The sequence below is a fragment of the Rhipicephalus microplus genome, chromosome 10, assembly GCF_043290135.1.
Source record: "Rhipicephalus microplus isolate Deutch F79 chromosome 10, USDA_Rmic, whole genome shotgun sequence".
Classification (NCBI taxonomy): domain Eukaryota; kingdom Metazoa; phylum Arthropoda; class Arachnida; order Ixodida; family Ixodidae; genus Rhipicephalus; species Rhipicephalus microplus.
The window spans coordinates 58,199,993-58,220,290 of NC_134709.1; the positions used below are offsets into that span (position 1 = coordinate 58,199,993).

Below are 20,298 nucleotides of genomic sequence, written 5' to 3' on the forward strand. Positions count from 1 at the left end.
GCCGCGTGAAGTACAAAAGGAACCACGCGGTAGAGAAAGGCTTGACTCAAAGCCGCGTGAAGTACGAAAGGAACCACGCGGTAGAGAAAGGCTTGACTCAAAGCCGCGTGAAGTACGAAAGGAACCACGCGGTAGAAAAAGGCGTGACTCAAAGCCGCGTGAAGTACGAAAGGAACCACGCGGTAGAGAAAGGCTTGACTCAAAGCTGCGTGAAGTACGAAAGGAACCACGAAATTGAGAAAAGCTTGACTCAAAGCCGCGGGAAGTACGAAAGGAACCACGCGGTAGAGAAAGGCTTGACTCAAAGCCGCTTGAAGTACGAAACGAACCACGCCGTAGAGAAAGGCTTGACTCAAAGCCGCGTGAAGTACAAAAGGAACCACGCGGTTGAGAAAGGCTTGACTCAAAGCCGCGTGAAGTACGAAAGGAACCACGCGGTAGAGAAAGGCTTGACTCAAAGCCGCGTGAAGTACGAAAGGAACCACGCGGTAGAGAAAGGCGTGACTCAAAGCCGCGTGAAGTACGAAACGAACCACGCGGTAGAGAAAGGCGTGACTCAAAGCCGCGTGAAGTACGAAAGGAACCACGCGGTAGAGAAAGGCTTGACTCAAAGCCGCGTGAAGTACGAAAGGAACCACGAAATTGAGAAAAGCTTGACTCAAAGCCGCGTGAAATACGAAAGGAACCACGCGGTAGAGAAAGGCTTGACTCAAAGCCGCGTGAAGTACGAAAGGAACCACGTGGTTCAGAAAGGCTTGACTCAAAGCCGCTTGAAGTACGAAAGGAACCACGCGGTAGAGAAAGGCTTGACTCAAAGCCACGTGAAGTACAAAAGGAACCACGCGGTTCAGAAAGGCTTGACTCAAAGCCGCGTGAAGTACGAAAGGAACCACGCGGTAGAGAAAGGCTTGACTCAAAGCCGCGTGAAGTACGAAAGGAACCACCCGGTAGAGAAAGGCGTGACTCAAAGCCGCGTGAAGTACGAAAGGAACCACGCGGTAGAGAAAGGCTTGACTCAAAGCCGCGTGAAGTACGAAAGGAACCACACGGTAGAGAAAGGCGTGACTCAAAGCAGCGTGAAGTACGAAAGGAACCACGCGGTAAAGAAAGGCTTGACTCAAAGCCGCGTGAAGTACGAAAGGAACCACGCGGTAGAGAAAGGCGTGACTCAAAGCCGCGTGAAGTACGAAAGGAACCACGCGGTAGAGAAAGGCTTGACTCAAAGCCGCGTGAAGTACGAAAGGAACCACGCGGTAGAAAAAGGCTTGACTCAAAGCCGCGTGAAGTACGAAAGGAACCACGCGGTAGAGAAAGGCTTGACTCAAAGCCGCGTGAAGTACGAAAGGAACCACGCGGTAGAGAAAGGCTTGACTCAAAGCCGCGTGAAGTACGAAAGGAACCACGCGGTAGAGAAAGGCGTGACTCAAAGCAGCGTGAAGTACGAAAGGAACCACGCAGTAAAGAAAGGCTTGACTCAAAGCCGCGTGAAGTACGAAAGGAACCACGCGGTAGAGAAAGGCGTGACTCAAAGCCGCGTGAAGTACGAAAGGAACCACGTGATAGAGAAAGGCTTGACTCAAAGCCGCGTGAAGTACGAAAGGAACCACGCGGTAGAGAAAGGCGTGACTCAAAGCCGCGTGAAGTACGAAAGGAACCACGCGCTAGAGAAAGGCTTGACTCAAAGCCGCGTGAAGTACGAAAGGAACCACCCGGTAGAGAAAGGCGTAACTCAAAGCCGCGTGAAGTACGAAAGGAACCACGCGGTAGAGAAAGGCTTGACTCAAAGCCGCGTGAAGTACGAAAGGAACCACGCGGTAGAGAAAGGCGTGACTCAAAGCAGCGTGAAGTACGAAAGGAACCACGCGGTAAAGAAAGGCTTGACTCAAAGCCGCGTGAAGTACGAAAGGAACCACGCGGTAGAGAAAGGCGTGACTCAAAGCCGCGTGAAGTACGAAAGGAACCACGCGGTAGAGAAAGGCTTGACTCAAAGCCGCGTGAAGTACGAAAGGAACCACGCGGTAGAGAAAGGCTTGACTCAAAGCCGCGTGAAGTACGAAAGGAACCACGCGGTAGAGAAAGGCTTGACTCAAAGCCGCGTGAAGTACGAAAGGAACCACGCGGTAGAGAAAGGCTTGACTCAAAGCCGCGTGAAGTACGAAAGGAACCACGCGGTAGAGAAAGGCGTGACTCAAAGCAGCGTGAAGTACGAAAGGAACCACGCGGTAAAGAAAGGCTTGACTCAAAGCCGCGTGAAGTACGAAAGGAACCACGCGGTAGAGAAAGGCGTGACTCAAAGCCGCGTGAAGTACGAAAGGAACCACGCGGTAGAGAAAGGCTTGACTCAAAGCCGCGTGAAGTACGAAAGGAACCACGCGGTAGAGAAAGGCGTGACTCAAAGCCGCGTGAAGTACGAAAGGAACCACGCGCTAGAGAAAGGCTTGACTCAAAGCCGCGTGAAGTACGAAAGGAACCACCCGGTAGAGAAAGGCGTGACTCAAAGCCGCGTGAAGTACGAAAGGAACCACGCGGTAGAGAAAGGCGTGACTCAAAGCCGCGTGAAGTACGAAAGGAACCACGCGGTAGAGAAAGGCTTGACTCAAAGCCGCGTGAAGTACGAAAGGAACCACGCGGTAGAGAAAGGCTTGACTCAAAACCGCGTGAAGTATGAAAGGAACCACGCGGTACAGAAAGGCTTGACTCAAAGCCGCGTGAAGTACAAAAGGAACCACGCGGCACGCAATTGAGAAAGGCTTGACTCAAAGCCGCGGGAAGTACGAAAGGAACCACGTGGTAGAGAAAGGCTTGACTCAAAGCCGCGTGAAGTATGAAAGGAACCACGCGGTAAAGAAAGGCTTGACTCAAAGCCGCGTGAAGTACAAAAGGAACCACGCGGTTGAAAAAGGCTTGACTCAAAGCCGCGTGAAGTACGAAAAGAACCACGCGGTAGAGAAAGGCTTGACTCGAAGCCGCGTGAAGTACGAAAGGAACCACGCGGTAGAGAAAGGCGTGACTCAAAGCCGCGTGAAGTACGAAAGGAACCACGCGGTAGAGAAAGGCTTGACTCAAAGCCGCGTGAAGTACGAAAGGAACCACGCGGTAGAGAAAGGCGTGACTCAAAGCCGCGTGAAGTACGAAAGGAACCACGCGGCACGCAATTGAGAAAGGCTTGACTCAAAGCCGCAGGAAGTACGAAAGGAACCACGCGGTAGAGAAAGGCTTGACTCAAAGCCGCGTGAAGTATGAAAGGAACCACGCGGTAAAGAAAGGCTTGACTCAAAGCCGCGTGAAGTACAAAATGAACCACGCGGTTGAAAAAGGCTTGACTCAAAGCCGCGTGAAGCACGAAAGGAACCACGCGGTAGAGAAAGGCTTGACTCGAAGCCGCGTGAAGTACGAAAGGAACCACGCGGTAGAGAAAGGCGTGACTCAAAGCCGCGTGAAGTACGAAAGGAACCACGCGGTAGAGAAAGGCTTGACTCAAAGCCGCGTGAAGTACGAAAGGAACCACGCGGTAGAGAAAGGCGTGACTCAAAGCCGCGTGAAGTACGAAAGGAACCACGTGGTAGAAAAACGCTTGACTCAAAGCCGCGTAAAGTACGAAAGGAACCACGCGGTAGAGAAAGGTTCGACCCAAAGCCGCGTGAAGTACGAAAAGAACCAAGCGGTAGAGAAAGGCTTGACTCAAAGATGCGTGAAGTACGAAAGAAACCACGCCGTAGAGAAAGGCTTGACTCAAAGCCGCGTGAAGTACAAAAGGAACCACGCGGTAGAGAAAGGCTTGACTCAAAGCCGCGTGAAGTACGAAAGGAACCACGCGGTAGAGAAAGGCTTGACTCAAAGCCGCGTGAAGTACGAAAGGAACCACGCGGTAGAAAAAGGCGTGACTCAAAGCCGCGTGAAGTACGAAAGGAACCACGCGGTAGAGAAAGGCTTGACTCAAAGCTGCGTGAAGTACGAAAGGAACCACGAAATTGAGAAAAGCTTGACTCAAAGCCGCGGGAAGTACGAAAGGAACCACGCGGTAGAGAAAGGCTTGACTCAAAGCCGCTTGAAGTACGAAACGAACCACGCCGTAGAGAAAGGCTTGACTCAAAGCCGCGTGAAGTACAAAAGGAACCACGCGGTTGAGAAAGGCTTGACTCAAAGCCGCGTGAAGTACGAAAGGAACCACGCGGTAGAGAAAGGCTTGACTCAAAGCCGCGTGAAGTACGAAAGGAACCACGCGGTAGAGAAAGGCGTGACTCAAAGCCGCGTGAAGTACGAAACGAACCACGCGGTAGAGAAAGGCGTGACTCAAAGCCGCGTGAAGTACGAAAGGAACCACGCGGTAGAGAAAGGCTTGACTCAAAGCCGCGTGAAGTACGAAAGGAACCACGAAATTGAGAAAAGCTTGACTCAAAGCCGCGTGAAATACGAAAGGAACCACGCGGTAGAGAAAGGCTTGACTCAAAGCCGCGTGAAGTACGAAAGGAACCACGTGGTTCAGAAAGGCTTGACTCAAAGCCGCTTGAAGTACGAAAGGAACCACGCGGTAGAGAAAGGCTTGACTCAAAGCCACGTGAAGTACAAAAGGAACCACGCGGTTCAGAAAGGCTTGACTCAAAGCCGCGTGAAGTACGAAAGGAACCACGCGGTAGAGAAAGGCTTGACTCAAAGCCGCGTGAAGTACGAAAGGAACCACCCGGTAGAGAAAGGCGTGACTCAAAGCCGCGTGAAGTACGAAAGGAACCACGCGGTAGAGAAAGGCTTGACTCAAAGCCGCGTGAAGTACGAAAGGAACCACACGGTAGAGAAAGGCGTGACTCAAAGCAGCGTGAAGTACGAAAGGAACCACGCGGTAAAGAAAGGCTTGACTCAAAGCCGCGTGAAGTACGAAAGGAACCACGCGGTAGAGAAAGGCGTGACTCAAAGCCGCGTGAAGTACGAAAGGAACCACGCGGTAGAGAAAGGCTTGACTCAAAGCCGCGTGAAGTACGAAAGGAACCACGCGGTAGAGAAAGGCTTGACTCAAAGCCGCGTGAAGTACGAAAGGAACCACGCGGTAGAGAAAGGCTTGACTCAAAGCCGCGTGAAGTACGAAAGGAACCACGCGGTAGAGAAAGGCTTGACTCAAAGCCGCGTGAAGTACGAAAGGAACCACGCGGTAGAGAAAGGCGTGACTCAAAGCAGCGTGAAGTACGAAAGGAACCACGCAGTAAAGAAAGGCTTGACTCAAAGCCGCGTGAAGTACGAAAGGAACCACGCGGTAGAGAAAGGCGTGACTCAAAGCCGCGTGAAGTACGAAAGGAACCACGTGATAGAGAAAGGCTTGACTCAAAGCCGCGTGAAGTACGAAAGGAACCACGCGGTAGAGAAAGGCGTGACTCAAAGCCGCGTGAAGTACGAAAGGAACCACGCGCTAGAGAAAGGCTTGACTCAAAGCCGCGTGAAGTACGAAAGGAACCACCCGGTAGAGAAAGGCGTAACTCAAAGCCGCGTGAAGTACGAAAGGAACCACGCGGTAGAGAAAGGCTTGACTCAAAGCCGCGTGAAGTACGAAAGGAACCACGCGGTAGAGAAAGGCGTGACTCAAAGCAGCGTGAAGTACGAAAGGAACCACGCGGTAAAGAAAGGCTTGACTCAAAGCCGCGTGAAGTACGAAAGGAACCACGCGGTAGAGAAAGGCGTGACTCAAAGCCGCGTGAAGTACGAAAGGAACCACGCGGTAGAGAAAGGCTTGACTCAAAGCCGCGTGAAGTACGAAAGGAACCACGCGGTAGAGAAAGGCTTGACTCAAAGCCGCGTGAAGTACGAAAGGAACCACGCGGTAGAGAAAGGCTTGACTCAAAGCCGCGTGAAGTACGAAAGGAACCACGCGGTAGAGAAAGGCTTGACTCAAAGCCGCGTGAAGTACGAAAGGAACCACGCGGTAGAGAAAGGCGTGACTCAAAGCAGCGTGAAGTACGAAAGGAACCACGCGGTAAAGAAAGGCTTGACTCAAAGCCGCGTGAAGTACGAAAGGAACCACGCGGTAGAGAAAGGCGTGACTCAAAGCCGCGTGAAGTACGAAAGGAACCACGCGGTAGAGAAAGGCTTGACTCAAAGCCGCGTGAAGTACGAAAGGAACCACGCGGTAGAGAAAGGCGTGACTCAAAGCCGCGTGAAGTACGAAAGGAACCACGCGCTAGAGAAAGGCTTGACTCAAAGCCGCGTGAAGTACGAAAGGAACCACCCGGTAGAGAAAGGCGTGACTCAAAGCCGCGTGAAGTACGAAAGGAACCACCCGGTAGAGAAAGGCGTGACTCAAAGCCGCGTGAAGTACGAAAGGAACCACGCGGTAGAGAAAGGCGTGACTCAAAGCCGCGTGAAGTACGAAAGGAACCACGCGGTAGAGAAAGGCTTGACTCAAAGCCGCGTGAAGTACGAAAGGAACCACCCGGTAGAGAAAGGCGTGACTCAAAGCCGCGTGAAGTACGAAAGGAACCACGCGGTAGAGAAAGGCTTGACTCAAAGCCGCGTGAAGTACGAAAGGAACCACGCGTTAGAGAAAGGCGTGACTCAAAGCCGCGTGAAGTACGAAAGGAACCACGCGGTTCAGAAAGACTTGACTCAAAGCCGCGTGAAGTACGAAAGGAACCACGCGGTAGAGAAAGGCTTGACTCAAAGCCGCGTGAAGTACGAAAGGAACCACGCGGTAGAGAAAGGCGTGACTCAAAGCCGCGTGAAGTACGAAAGGAACCACGCGGTAGAGAAAGGCTTGACTCAAAGCCGCGTGAAGTACGAAAGGAACCACGCGGTAGAGAAAGGCCCGACTCAAAGCCGCGTGAAGTACGAAAGGAACCACGCGGTAGAGAAAGGCTTGACTCAAAACCGCGTGAAGTATGAAAGGAACCACGCGGTAGAGAAAGGCTTGACTCAAAGCCGCGTGAAGTACAAAAGGAACCACGCGGCACGCAATTGAGAAAGGCTTGACTCAAAGCCGCGGGAAGTACGAAAGGAACCACGCGGTAGAGAAAGGCTTGACTCAAAGCCGCGTGAAGTATGAAAGGAACCACGCGGTAAAGAAAGGCTTGACTCAAAGCCGCGTGAAGTACAAAATGAACCACGCGGTTGAAAAAGGCTTGACTCAAAGCCGCGTGAAGCACGAAAGGAACCACGCGGTAGAGAAAGGCTTGACTCGAAGCCGCGTGAAGTACGAAAGGAACCACGCGGTAGAGAAAGGCGTGACTCAAAGCCGCGTGAAGTACGAAAGGAACCACGCGGTAGAGAAAGGCTTGACTCAAAGCCGCGTGAAGTACGAAAGGAACCACGCGGTAGAGAAAGGCGTGACTCAAAGCCGCGTGAAGTACGAAAAGAACCAAGCGGTAGAGAAAGGCTTGACTCAAAGACGCGTGAAGTACGAAAGAAACCACGCCGTAGAGAAAGGCTTGACTCAAAGCCGCGTGAAGTACAAAAGGAACCACGCGGTAGAGAAAGGCTTGACTCAAAGCCGCGTGAAGTACGAAAGGAACCACGCGGTAGAGAAAGGCTTGACTCAAAGCCGCGTGAAGTACGAAAGGAACCACGCGGTAGAAAAAGGCGTGACTCAAAGCCGCGTGAAGTACGAAAGGAACCACGCGGTAGAGAAAGGCTTGACTCAAAGCTGCGTGAATTACGAAAGGAACCACGAAATTGAGAAAAGCTTGACTCAAAGCCGCGGGAAGTACGAAAGGAACCACGCGGTAGAGAAAGGCTTGACTCAAAGCCGCTTGAAGTACGAAACGAACCACGCCGTAGAGAAAGGCTTGACTCAAAGCCGCGTGAAGTACAAAAGGAACCACGCGGTTGAGAAAGGCTTGACTCAAAGCCGCGTGAAGTACGAAAGGAACCACGCGGTAGAGAAAGGCTTGACTCAAAGCCGCGTGAAGTACGAAAGGAACCACGCGGTAGAGAAAGGCGTGACTCAAAGCCGCGTGAAGTACGAAACGAACCACGCGGTAGAGAAAGGCGTGACTCAAAGCCGCGTGAAGTACGAAAGGAACCACGCGGTAGAGAAAGGCTTGACTCAAAGCCGCGTGAAGTACGAAAGGAACCACGAAATTGAGAAAAGCTTGACTCAAAGCCGCGTGAAATACGAAAGGAACCACGCGGTAGAGAAAGGCTTGACTCAAAGCCGCGTGAAGTACGAAAGGAACCACGTGGTTCAGAAAGGCTTGACTCAAAGCCGCTTGAAGTACGAAAGGAACCACGCGGTAGAGAAAGGCTTGACTCAAAGCCACGTGAAGTACAAAAGGAACCACGCGGTTCAGAAAGGCTTGACTCAAAGCCGCGTGAAGTACGAAAGGAACCACGCGGTAGAGAAAGGCTTGACTCAAAGCCGCGTGAAGTACGAAAGGAACCACCCGGTAGAGAAAGGCGTGACTCAAAGCCGCGTGAAGTACGAAAGGAACCACGCGGTAGAGAAAGGCTTGACTCAAAGCCGCGTGAAGTACGAAAGGAACCACACGGTAGAGAAAGGCGTGACTCAAAGCAGCGTGAAGTACGAAAGGAACCACGCGGTAAAGAAAGGCTTGACTCAAAGCCGCGTGAAGTACGAAAGGAACCACGCGGTAGAGAAAGGCGTGACTCAAAGCCGCGTGAAGTACGAAAGGAACCACGCGGTAGAGAAAGGCTTGACTCAAAGCCGCGTGAAGTACGAAAGGAACCACGCGGTAGAGAAAGGCTTGACTCAAAGCCGCGTGAAGTACGAAAGGAACCACGCGGTAGAGAAAGGCTTGACTCAAAGCCGCGTGAAGTACGAAAGGAACCACGCGGTAGAGAAAGGCTTGACTCAAAGCCGCGTGAAGTACGAAAGGAACCACGCGGTAGAGAAAGGCGTGACTCAAAGCAGCGTGAAGTACGAAAGGAACCACGCGGTAAAGAAAGGCTTGACTCAAAGCCGCGTGAAGTACGAAAGGAACCACGCGGTAGAGAAAGGCGTGACTCAAAGCCGCGTGAAGTACGAAAGGAACCACGTGATAGAGAAAGGCTTGACTCAAAGCCGCGTGAAGTACGAAAGGAACCACGCGGTAGAGAAAGGCGTGACTCAAAGCCGCGTGAAGTACGAAAGGAACCACGCGCTAGAGAAAGGCTTGACTCAAAGCCGCGTGAAGTACGAAAGGAACCACCCGGTAGAGAAAGGCGTGACTCAAAGCCGCGTGAAGTACGAAAGGAACCACCCGGTAGAGAAAGGCGTGACTCAAAGCCGCGTGAAGTACGAAAGGAACCACGCGGTAGAGAAAGGCTTGACTCAAAGCCGCGTGAAGTACGAAAGGAACCACGCGGTAGAGAAAGGCGTGACTCAAAGCCGCGTGAAGTACGAAAGGAACCACGCGGTTCAGAAAGACTTGACTCAAAGCCGCGTGAAGTACGAAAGGAACCACGCGGTAGAGAAAGGCTTGACTCAAAGCCGCGTGAAGTATGAAAGGAACCACGCGGTAGAGAAAGGCGTGACTCAAAGCCGCGTGAAGTACGAAAGGAACCACGCGGTAGAGAAAGGCGTGACTCAAAGCCGCGTGAAGTACGAAAGGAACCACGCGGTAGAGAAAGGCTTGACTCAAAGCCGCGTGAAGTACGAAAGGAACCACCCGGTAGAGAAAGGCGTGACTCAAAGCCGCGTGAAGTACGAAAGGAACCACGCGGTAGAGAAAGGCTTGACTCAAAGCCGCGTGAAGTACGAAAGGAACCACGCGGTAGAGAAAGGCGTGACTCAAAGCCGCGTGAAGTACGAAAGGAACCACGCGGTTCAGAAAGACTTGACTCAAAGCCGCGTGAAGTACGAAAGGAACCACGCGGTAGAGAAAGGCTTGACTCAAAGCCGCGTGAAGTACGAAAGGAACCACGCGGTAGAGAAAGGCGTGACTCAAAGCCGCGTGAAGTACGAAAGGAACCACGCGGTAGAGAAAGGCTTGACTCAAAGCCGCGTGAAGTACGAAAGGAACCACGCGGTAGAGAAAGGCTTGACTCAAAGCCGCGTGAAGTACGAAAGGAACCACGCGGCTCAGAAAGGCTTGACTCAAAGCCGCGTGAAGTACGAAAGGAACCACCCGGTAGAGAAAGGCGTGACTCAAAGCCGCGTGAAGTACGAAAGGAACCACGCGGTAGAGAAAGGCTTGACTCAAAGCCGCGTGAAGTACGAAAGGAACCACGCGGTAGAGAAAGGCGTGACTCAAAGCCGCGTGAAGTACGAAAGGAACCACGCGGTAGAGAAAGGCTTGACTCAAAGCCGCGTGAAGTACGAAAGGAACCACGCGGTAGAGAAAGGCGTGACTCAAAGCCGCGTGAAGTACGAAAGGAACCACGCGGTAGAGAAAGGCTTGACTCAAAGCCGCGTGAAGTACGAAAGGAACCACCCGGTAGAGAAAGGCGTGACTCAAAGCCGCGTGAAGTACGAAAGGAACCATGCGGTAGAGAAAGGCTTGACTCAAAGCCGCGTGAAGTACGAAAGGAACCACGCGGTAGAGAAAGGCGTCACTCAAAGCCGCGTGAAGTACGAAAGGAACCACGCGGTTCAGAAAGACTTGACTCAAAGCCGCGTGAAGTACGAAAGGAACCACGCGGTAGAGAAAGGCTTGACTCAAAGCCGCGTGAAGTACGAAAGGAACCACGCGGTAGAGAAAGGCGTGACTCAAAGCCGCGTGAAGTACGAAAGGAACCACGCGGTAGAGAAAGGCTTGACTCAAAGCCGCGTGAAGTACGAAGGGCTCCACGCAGTCGAAAGATGAAAAAGGTTCGACCCGGAGCCCCGTGAAGTACGAAAGTAACCACGCGGTCGAAAGGTGAAAAATTTTCGACCAGAAGCGGTCAAAACTGGAACCAGGCAGTCGAAACTGGAAAAAGCCTTGACCCGGAGCCACGCGAAGTACGAAAGAAACCGCGCGGTCGGGACTCGAAAAAGGCTTGCAAAGTGCAGTAGTACAATGCACAGTGCCGTGCATATGGAACTAACGAGACTACCATGCTGTGCGGTAGAGTGCTGTGCGCAGGAGCGGCGTGTGTGCAACTGGGCACCACGGCGTGGTGTCAAGCAAAAGGTGTTGAAAAAAAAAACGAACGCGACTGCCGTGCTGTGCGGTAAGCGTGCAAGAGGTGTCAGAGGAAGCGAACTTGTGCCACGAGCAACAGGTCACCGAAAGGAGGTGACGGGCAAAAGGTGTCGGAAAAAAGAAAAAGAACGAGAGTGCAATGCGGTGTGCCTGCCACATGCCGCCGAAAAAGAGGTGTCGGAGAAAACGAAGAAACAGTGCCGTGCGTAACGAGTGGCGCGCGTTCAACAGAGCACTAGAAAGAGGTGCTCAAACGAATGCAGGTAAATGGTCGAACCAACGCTTTTCTTTTTTTTCTTATTTTCATGCCGCCCCGGCTGACGCGCTTCAGACTTCGCATTCTTTGGCCTCTCCGGCTGGCAGCCCACTCACTCGATCACCGTGTTTGTTTGCCACAGTTTCCCCGGTGGTGCCGAACCCGGGCTTAAGCGCGGGCGTTTTTTTTTTCCTTTGTTTTCTTTGGCATTCACTCCGGCAGACGCGTTTTTTTTTCTTCGCTCGCCCCGACTGACGTGGTCTTTTCTTTTTGCTCGCCCCGGCTGAGGCAATTCGAACTTTTGAGTTTTTTCTTATTTCCCACTTCTCACGGTCGCCTATCGAGCCACACAGTGTTTGAAAAACTCTGCGGACCGCACCCAGTTGTGTGAAACCCGAACATAAACCGCAGTTTTTTTCCATTTTTTTCCCACCCCGGGTGACGCGGTTTTGTCGGTGCGCCGCCACCCGGTAGACGCGGTTTTTCAGTTTCCGCACCACCCCGGCTGACGCGGTTCCGACTTGGCATTTATTTGGCCACCCCGGCTGGCAGCACACTCGCTTGGTCACAGTGGCGAACCCAGACGTCTCGAGCGCGGGCGCTTTTTTTTCGTTTTAGTTGGCCAACGCCGTTTTTTCTTTTTCACCCGCCCCGGCTGACGCGGTTTTTTCGATGCCCCACCGTCCCAGTTGACGCGGTTAGAACTTAGCGTTTTTTTGTTTTCCCAGTTGTATACATTCAGGTTGACGCCGCTTAGTCATGTCTATCTGGATGACAAACGTTCATCATTAATGATCAAACAAGCCATGTGGTCATAGATGCTTGTGTTAGCTTCACTAGTAATTGTAAGAGCAGAACCAGAGAAAGTGATATGACATCTACACGAGCCTGACTGATTCGGGTAAGGCGCGACATGTGGCAATTATTGAACCCCGAGAAGGAGACGCAACGTGCGTCTTGTCTTTCTTACTGGCCGGCCGTGATTTTTCGTGGGGGGGGGGGGGAGCGTAAGTGGGAAAATCGAAGTTACAGCCAGGTGAAGCCGGTGGGCGTTGTAAAGCTATTTTTAGAAGCGAAGCTCCTTAGGCCCGCTCTCAGGGCATGGACTCTTAGGGCATGGTCGCCAGTTGATGGAGCCCTTAAGGCATTTACAAAACTCACTTCTATTGCAAACGTACCGAATGGAATGGACACCTTGAAACAATGCTGTCAAGGAACAAATCATAGATGTCACAGACGTGATGCATTACCGTGCTTTACCAAGACTGCTGTGAGAGGACATTGTTAGATATAAAAGGCATGTTTTTAAAGCCTATGAAGTTTGTGGACTTAATTGTGTGCCTGGGATCTGTTGTCGTATACCGAGTGGTCATGGGTCCAACTCCAGTTGACGGAACTTTGTTTTCTAGTCATCCATATTTTTTCGGCGTCATTTCCCTAATGGAAATACGTCACTGAAGTCTTAGTGGACCCCGTCGTGAAACACTTTTGTGTTGAAAGATACGTGATCCCAGAAAACGTGACGCTCCAACTTTTCAGGCAGGGATATTTCTGTAGTGCGCTAAATTGTGAACAAAAGAAGATGGCAGGATGGAGCATACGTCATGTCTACCTATTGATTTACTTATCAGGTTGCATAATTAAGTACACTGGTGGCATTGGTAGGTACGAAGAAAATATTAACGACAGATGCGAACAAACCTAGAGGAAGATTGTTTTCAGGTAAACAATAACAGCACATGGGTGTGTATGAACCCGCCTACAACAGACTTTTGGGTGCAATGAACCATTATTCAGCCTTAGGTCTGTGTATTGAATTAATGGAGTGAGGCTCGCTTTTAACGGACAGTAATACGAGGGACTACCAGCTACAAAGGATAAAATTAGTGGCATTGTTTTTTTAGAAATAGGGTGCAAAAATATCAAACTTGACCACGCCGCTCTATGTACGATAAAGCCACGGTTATTTTAGATTGTGTCGGGCAATGTTGGTGGCTTCCAGCTAAGTCAAACCTCCAGCCAAGCCAGCCTCAAAGCATGTTTTTCATGCCAATGGTACAATGTTTCAAGTGTTTCAGCTGACTAAAATACTGCGTAAAGTGATTGCATCATCGCTGAAGGGTGCTAGCCTATCTCTTCATCACAAATTTTTTTGTGAGTGAAGTGTAAACGAGAAGTGCTGGTGTCTTGCTTGAAACATTCGTCACTCATGCCAGTAATGTTTTTGAGAATCGTGACCAAAGTGTAAAGTAGAATGTTCTGGTGCTCTGTAGAGGTAAGTGGCACTGTCTAATTAGAATAAAAATGCGAGATGTGTCTTGGTGATGCTCAGTCCAGAACTCTCAGACCAACTTTGGATCGTCCACCGAGCCGTGGAGGCTGCGTTAAAGCAACAGCTGCCAGCGGGCAATCGGTGGCCCTGTTTAGGGAAATGTGCTTTTCTGACCGCTCTAGTAACAGAATAATTCCAAACCGATCAACAGAAGTGGCAGGGAAATGTGCTTTTCTGACGGCTCTAGTAACAATAATTCCAAACTGATCAACAGAAGTGGCTGAAAAGGCCTGCTAGAAACTTTCTATTGTCAGGCTAAGCTTTGGTGCTGTGCAGGGGCCACGTAAATTCTCTGCACCTACCGTAACATTAGTCACTTGTTTATCAGAATTTGCACTGCAGTTTAGATAATAACCCCGACTGGGGATTGAAGTCTTTCGTAACCATGCTGTTGAATACATTCAGCATGCATCAGCAGAACTAGTCTGCTCCCGTACTGCTGAGTGAAATCGATACTATCAACACATGATGTTACTCTCCTCCAAGATGTTTTTCTTATGTTTTCTCTCCTCTAAAAAGGTGTACACACAAAAAAGCTAATGTACTTCATTCGAATTTTTTCGTTGCTGTTTGATGTGCCATTAACTGGAGATCACTTCCTTCCGTGCAGCTTCAGCAGATCTCTAAAGTGCTGAGCTCCCAGGTGGATGCCCTCAAGTGGATAGAAAAAAAATCAGGTGAGCCATTGCAACGTGGCTGTCACATTTATCATTTATAATGCTATTACACCATTATAGGTCGATAGCCTCTACCCCCTACCTGTACAAACCCAAAAAATGACAGTGGATGCACTTGACTTCGCAGCTCAACTAAGATCAGTGTCCTCCTCCCACATGTTTTTTGCATGCATTTTACCTTGAAGCTCAGCCAAGGTTAATTTCCTCATTGCACAGGTTTGTGCTTCATTGGGGCTTGCAGCTCAGTTAAGGTCAAATTCCTGATTGTACACATTTGTGCTTACATTTGGCCTTAGATGGCAGAGGAGCCGACAGGCGCTGATCAGTGCCTTGACATCTCTTTTTAAGCTAGACCAAGGTAAATTTACTCCTCGCACATGTTTTTGCTTACCTTTGGGCTTGTTGCTCAGCCAAGGTCAATTTCCTTTTTGCACACATTTCTGCTTACATTTAGGCTTGCAGCTGAGCCAAAGTCAATTTCCTCCTTGCACATCTTCATAGTTACATTTGGGCTTGCAGCTCAGCCAAGGTCAAATTTCTCCTCGCGCATGCTTGTGCTTACATTTGGCCTTAAAGCCCAACCTACATCAATTTACTCCGTGCGCATGTTTGTGCTTACATTTGGGTTTGCAGCTCAGCCAAGGTCAATTTCTTCCCAGCACACGTTCGTGCTTACATTTGGGCTTTCAGCTCAGCCAAGATCAAACTCCTCCTTGCACAAGTTTGTGCCTACATTAGGCCTTAGACCTAAGCCAAGGCCAATTTCGTCTTTGCACACGTTGGTGCATACATTTTAGTTTTGAAGCTCAGGCAAAGTCAATTTTCTCCTTGCACACGTTTGTGCTTATATTTGGGCTTGCAGCTCAGCCAAGGTCAATTTTCTCCTCGAAAATGTTTGTGCTTCCGTGTGGGCTTAGAGCTCAGCCAAGGTCAATTTGTTCCTTGCACGTGTTTGTGCTTAAATTTGGCCTTAAAGCTAAGCCAAGGTTAATTTCCTCTTCACACGTGTTTTTGCTTGCATTTTACTTTTAATCTCAGCCAAGGTCTATTTCCTCCTCCCACATGTTTCGTCACATATACTGACATGCTTTGCGTCGGTTTGTTGTCCTGGACTTTGTATCAGCCTCCTTTGTGCCTCGAGGCCTCGAGTGCTGTACGTGACTCCCCGCACTGGCGATGCAAGAAAACTGTTGACAGTGTGCCTATACTTGTCATGTGGACACTGTCATGGCGTGCTTTACCACAGTGTTTGGTTTAGCTACATTCAACCACGGAATCTTTTTTCTTCCTAGACTGAAGTATTGGCTCTTACAATGCACAGTCTATTTTGCATGGCCATAAAGTAGTGAGAAGTTCTTGGAATTCAGTTGCAATAGCGCAGTCTGTTTGTCTCACTTATGGAAGGTATGTTCCTTAAACACATCCCAGTTATCAAGAGTGTGACACCGTTTTCTGTGTCATTCATGTCTGAAGGGCCGAAGTGGGGGCTAATTGGTTGTACATGGTTGACTCCTGTGATGCGCTGTTTGAATACTAAGATAGACACAAATAAAAACAACAGGCAGTTCACCACAAGGGCACGAATGGAAACATGCCACTTTTATACAGGGGGAAAGAAATGAACATAGCGCTCGTGTCGTGTACTACCTGTGCTTTTTCGTGCATCTTTCTTCATGTTCAAACAGAACGTCACAAGTGTCGGCCAGTTACGTTTATTGGTGTCATTTCTGCAAAGCGGCCCATATAAAGTGGACAGGGGGATGACTGCCCCTGAAGCTCAGTACAAAGAGCATCAGACGCGCTATTCGCAAAGGTCGCAGGTTCAGTCTCTGCCAGCGTCAAGTCGTCCTATCGTCCACTTTTTTTCCTCACATTTACATCGTACTAATTACGACAAATGAGATCTTATACTTTCCTTCACTTTGTGGACTGTTAGCTATAATTAAAGTTTTGCTTAATCAGAAAAAAACGAGCCCTTTAAGTACACCTTTTTTCATCCAAGATTTCGGGTTTTTTTTATGTAGGTGACAGCTTCTAGAGATGGCAGAAAAAACGATCCAATTTATCCATCACAATGGCCAAGTCTGCATATGTCGGCCAACTCACTCATGAGTCGACTCGCTCAGACTCAGATCGAGGTGCGAGTTTGAGTTTGAGCGAGTCCGCTTGAGGAAAATTTTGGTGAGTGTGAGTCCTAGCGAGTCCCAAGTATAAATGTGTGTGTTGAGCAAGTCTGAGTGAGGTCAGTCTATTTTGCAGACATATGCATGTCTGTGGGGGTGAAATGTAAAACACCTGTGTGGTCAGAGCTACAGCAGCATGTTAAAGAACTACAAGGGTCTTGCATGCATTTTCAGAGCCACACTAAATCGGGCCTTAACATACTGTAATGCAGGCCCTGCAAACAATCCAATTAAGTTACCACATGCAGTCTTATGAGAAATTTGCATTATATATGCTTGCATGAATTGGTCAAAGCATATTGTAAGAGAAAAAGCTAAATCATAATAAATCGCCCTCCTATCATCCCTTTTTGTGACACGTGTCTCATTCACATTTATTTATCTCTCGGTTTTCTATAGCCTCCACTCCTGTGATAGGCCTACTGCACTGATAACCGATAATGCTTTTGAGCAGGGTTGTATGCAGAATATTTTTTGGGGGTGGGGGGAAGGAGGGAGGCACCTCTTTTGTCTTAAGGGGGGGGGGCAAGCAAGCAGATGTTCATTTTGCACGTGGCGACAAAAATTTTAAGGATGGAGGCACGGACCCTGAGTGCCACCCTTTCTAGCCGCGTCATCCGGTCACAATGGCAACAATGTGCGATACTGAACGAGATTTAGTTGTAGGCACAAACTTGAACTCACAATCCGAAATACAGGAGTGTTAAAACCCCTCAAGATGTAGTGTTTACAAAGGAAAACAAAGCATTCAAGGGACTTTTATTTGAAGTCGAACATTTTAGGCATTAAGTGTAAACTGTCAGCTGTTTGGATTTGTTTAGTACATTTTGGGTAGGCAACATCGCAGTAGCCGTGATGCATATTTTACGATGCGGTAGTGTTGTGTGCCAGTGAACAGCATGTCTTGTTGATTGTGTAGATGGATTTATAGTTGTGTTGATGTTTACTTGTTTTTATTTATTTATTTATTTATTTATTTATTTATTTATTTATTTATTTATTTATTTATTTATTCACAATTCACCTACATCCCTCTCAGGTATTACGAAGGGGCAGTATGCCGGAGTAATTTCACAATGCAGTTCGCAATCTATACAATAGATACAACGAATGGAGCAATGCACAAGATACTTTCTGGAGAAACACACTTTAGTAATGGTTAACGACATAAATTATAAATAACAAAGTCGGACATTTTTAACACCGAAACGCTTTAAGGCAACAAATCATTCTTATTGGAAGTGGTATTGTGGGCGTTGCTACAGGGAAGAAAAGAAAAATGATTCGTTATCACTTTCATTAACAATATCGTCAAGCGGACAGTTTCATTCTTGTATGGTTTTAATGAAGAAGAAACTACCAAAAGAGTGTGTTTTGCGGGGGTATTCTAATCTTTTTTCGTGAAAGGTCTCGTCGATATGACACAAACGGTGCAAACAGATACTCAAGAGGGTTAATGGCATTTCTATTGTAATAAATGCTATAAAGAAATTTAAGGTGCAGTTTCTGCCTCCTTACCACCAGTGGCTCCCACTTCATTGTTTCATTTCTGTGATGCTCGCAAAGGAACTACAATAGACTCTCTGTAAATGAAAAATCTGTTAAACAGAACTGTTGCTTAAATGGAACAAGTGCTTCTGACAAGATTGCTTTCATTCTTCTATTCTGTACCCTTACATCTCTCGGTAAACGAAACTCTTGTTGAATGAAGCCTATTTTCTTGGTCCCTTCAGGTTCTATTAAATGAGTCTATTGTATAGTTGTTGCTAACAAATCTGACTGCTTGGTTTTGAACTTTGTGCCCTCTGTCAATCAGGTATTGCTGATGGGAATCCCATATTACACAAGCATAATCTACAAGTCTGACATACATAAGATAAAGGTTTTGTTTCACGGTCTGGGAAGCTTGCTGAAAATTTCTCCGTGTAAAGTACAGCATCCTACCGGCTCTTGTCACGGTTATATCAATGTGTTTAATCCACTTGAAATTGTCGGAAAAATAGACGCCCGAATACTTATAATGAGATTCATTGCCGATTATTGAATGATTTATTTCGTACATTGTGTCTAGTTTTTAAATACGGTAGATGAATGATACAGAGCAACATTTACCGACGTTTAGACTTCTTTATCATTTCTGACACCATGCTGATATTCTGCACAAATCATTTTACGAAATTTCTGCATCGATGTGATATTCGATCTCTCTAAACACTACGCAATCATCCGTGAATAAGTAAATGGGAAAGGTAACACCATCAGCTATACTATTAATATAAATCAGGAACAGCAAAGGTCCTCTTTTGTTATACCGGACGTAATGGCTACCGTGGATGATTTTGAGCCGTTAAGTACTAAGCTCTGCTGTAAACCGTTCAGGTAGTCCTTTATCCAAGTAATAACTTTAAGGTTCATGTTTGCAAAGAGCATTGTAAATTCTAAAATGTTGTGTGGGACTGTATCAAAGGCTTTATGAAAATCAACGAACACTGCATCTACTTTAGCCTTACTGCCTTAGGATTGTACAATGCAATTTTCAAACTCAACTAGCTGAGTTAAACATGAACTTCTGTTTCTGAAATCAGGCTGGGATGGTGTGAAGAAGTTTATTGACTCCAGGTGTTTCACTGTATATGATGTGCTCGAATAACTTACAAAAAATTGCTGTTAGTGAGATGGGCCTGTAATTTTCGACGAGCTTTTTATCACCTGATTTACGAACCGGGATGACGTTTGCAACTTTCCAATCATAGGGAACAATTGCTCATGAAGTTTAATCGGTGATGTTACATTGATGACCGCTCCTCAGGATGTAGTGCTAAACTCTTACTTGTACCACAGCTGTTTTGCAGCAGAAGCTGGCGGAGCTCAAGCATGCCTGTGAGCAGCAGAAGGAGGACCCAGTGCTGAAAGGCTAATGCCATGGCAACCCTCGAGCTGCATCATTTCAGCGTCAATAAAATTATTTTGTCTCTCGAAAATTGAACCTTACACAAAATTGAGCTATTTATATCTAAAAATTCTTTAAGGTACATTCTCACTGCATGTTTTGAAAAACTTTTCATTCACTTCATTATAACTGATAATTTGTTATATCTTCTCGTTATATTGAGGTTTCAAAGTACTTTAACCCAATCCTCAAAACTGAGCACATTTGATTGAATGACGTTGCAGAAAAGGCTTGAAATAAAATTGCACCTTTGTAGACTGACGGATACAATGATAGAAGTGTGCAAAACTTCCTTCCCAAAGACAGATGCAGACAAGCCTGCCCCCATTGGCCCACACATCAAGAGCTGGACTGCTGGTGAGCTCTCCTTCGAACAAGAGTGTCGAGTGTAGATTGCCAAGTTCGAAACTCTAAACCAGCAGAGACTGACCAAAGAACGCAACAGGCACTGAAAAATGAAGAAAGCATAGCGACCACAGAGGTTGGTAGAGGGTCAATTTTCAAGTTTCCCAGCTTGACGTGCAGTATAATGCAAAAGAGTATGAATATGCCGCTACACTGCACAATGTCAATGAAACCCTCTATCATCACTAAGAAAAAAATGCAGACGCGATGATGAATCGCACTGAAGTTGTATATGGAGGTTAAATACGAGCTTCATTGTGAAATGTCGCACCAGGCTTTAGAATGTTGTAAATTGATGATACAGGTCCCAAACCTGATTTGACGTAGACACTAAAAACGCTTAACTCAATGTATGGCGTCTGAAAAGTGCACCATTTCAAGGTGAAATAAATTTCGTAAGCATTGGGACATCTTCAAACAGTTTTGTAGGATAACAGACCCTCAATGTGAAGG

At 48.2% G+C, this 20,298-nt stretch overlaps 1 protein-coding gene across 1 annotated transcript in view; it reads left to right on the plus strand.

The window, feature by feature from the left end:
- LOC142774415 (nuclear pore glycoprotein p62-like) overlaps positions 1-19,471 on the plus strand; it is an 83,685-nt gene extending 64,214 nt beyond the window's left edge. Inside the window, exons 8-9 of the mRNA XM_075874775.1 lie at positions 14,241-14,307; positions 19,332-19,471. Coding sequence (XP_075730890.1) covers positions 14,241-14,307; positions 19,332-19,408 — 144 coding nt within the window. The 3' untranslated portion in view covers positions 19,409-19,471. The remainder of the gene's footprint in view (positions 1-14,240; positions 14,308-19,331) is intronic.
- Positions 19,472-20,298: the final 827 nt, after the last annotated feature.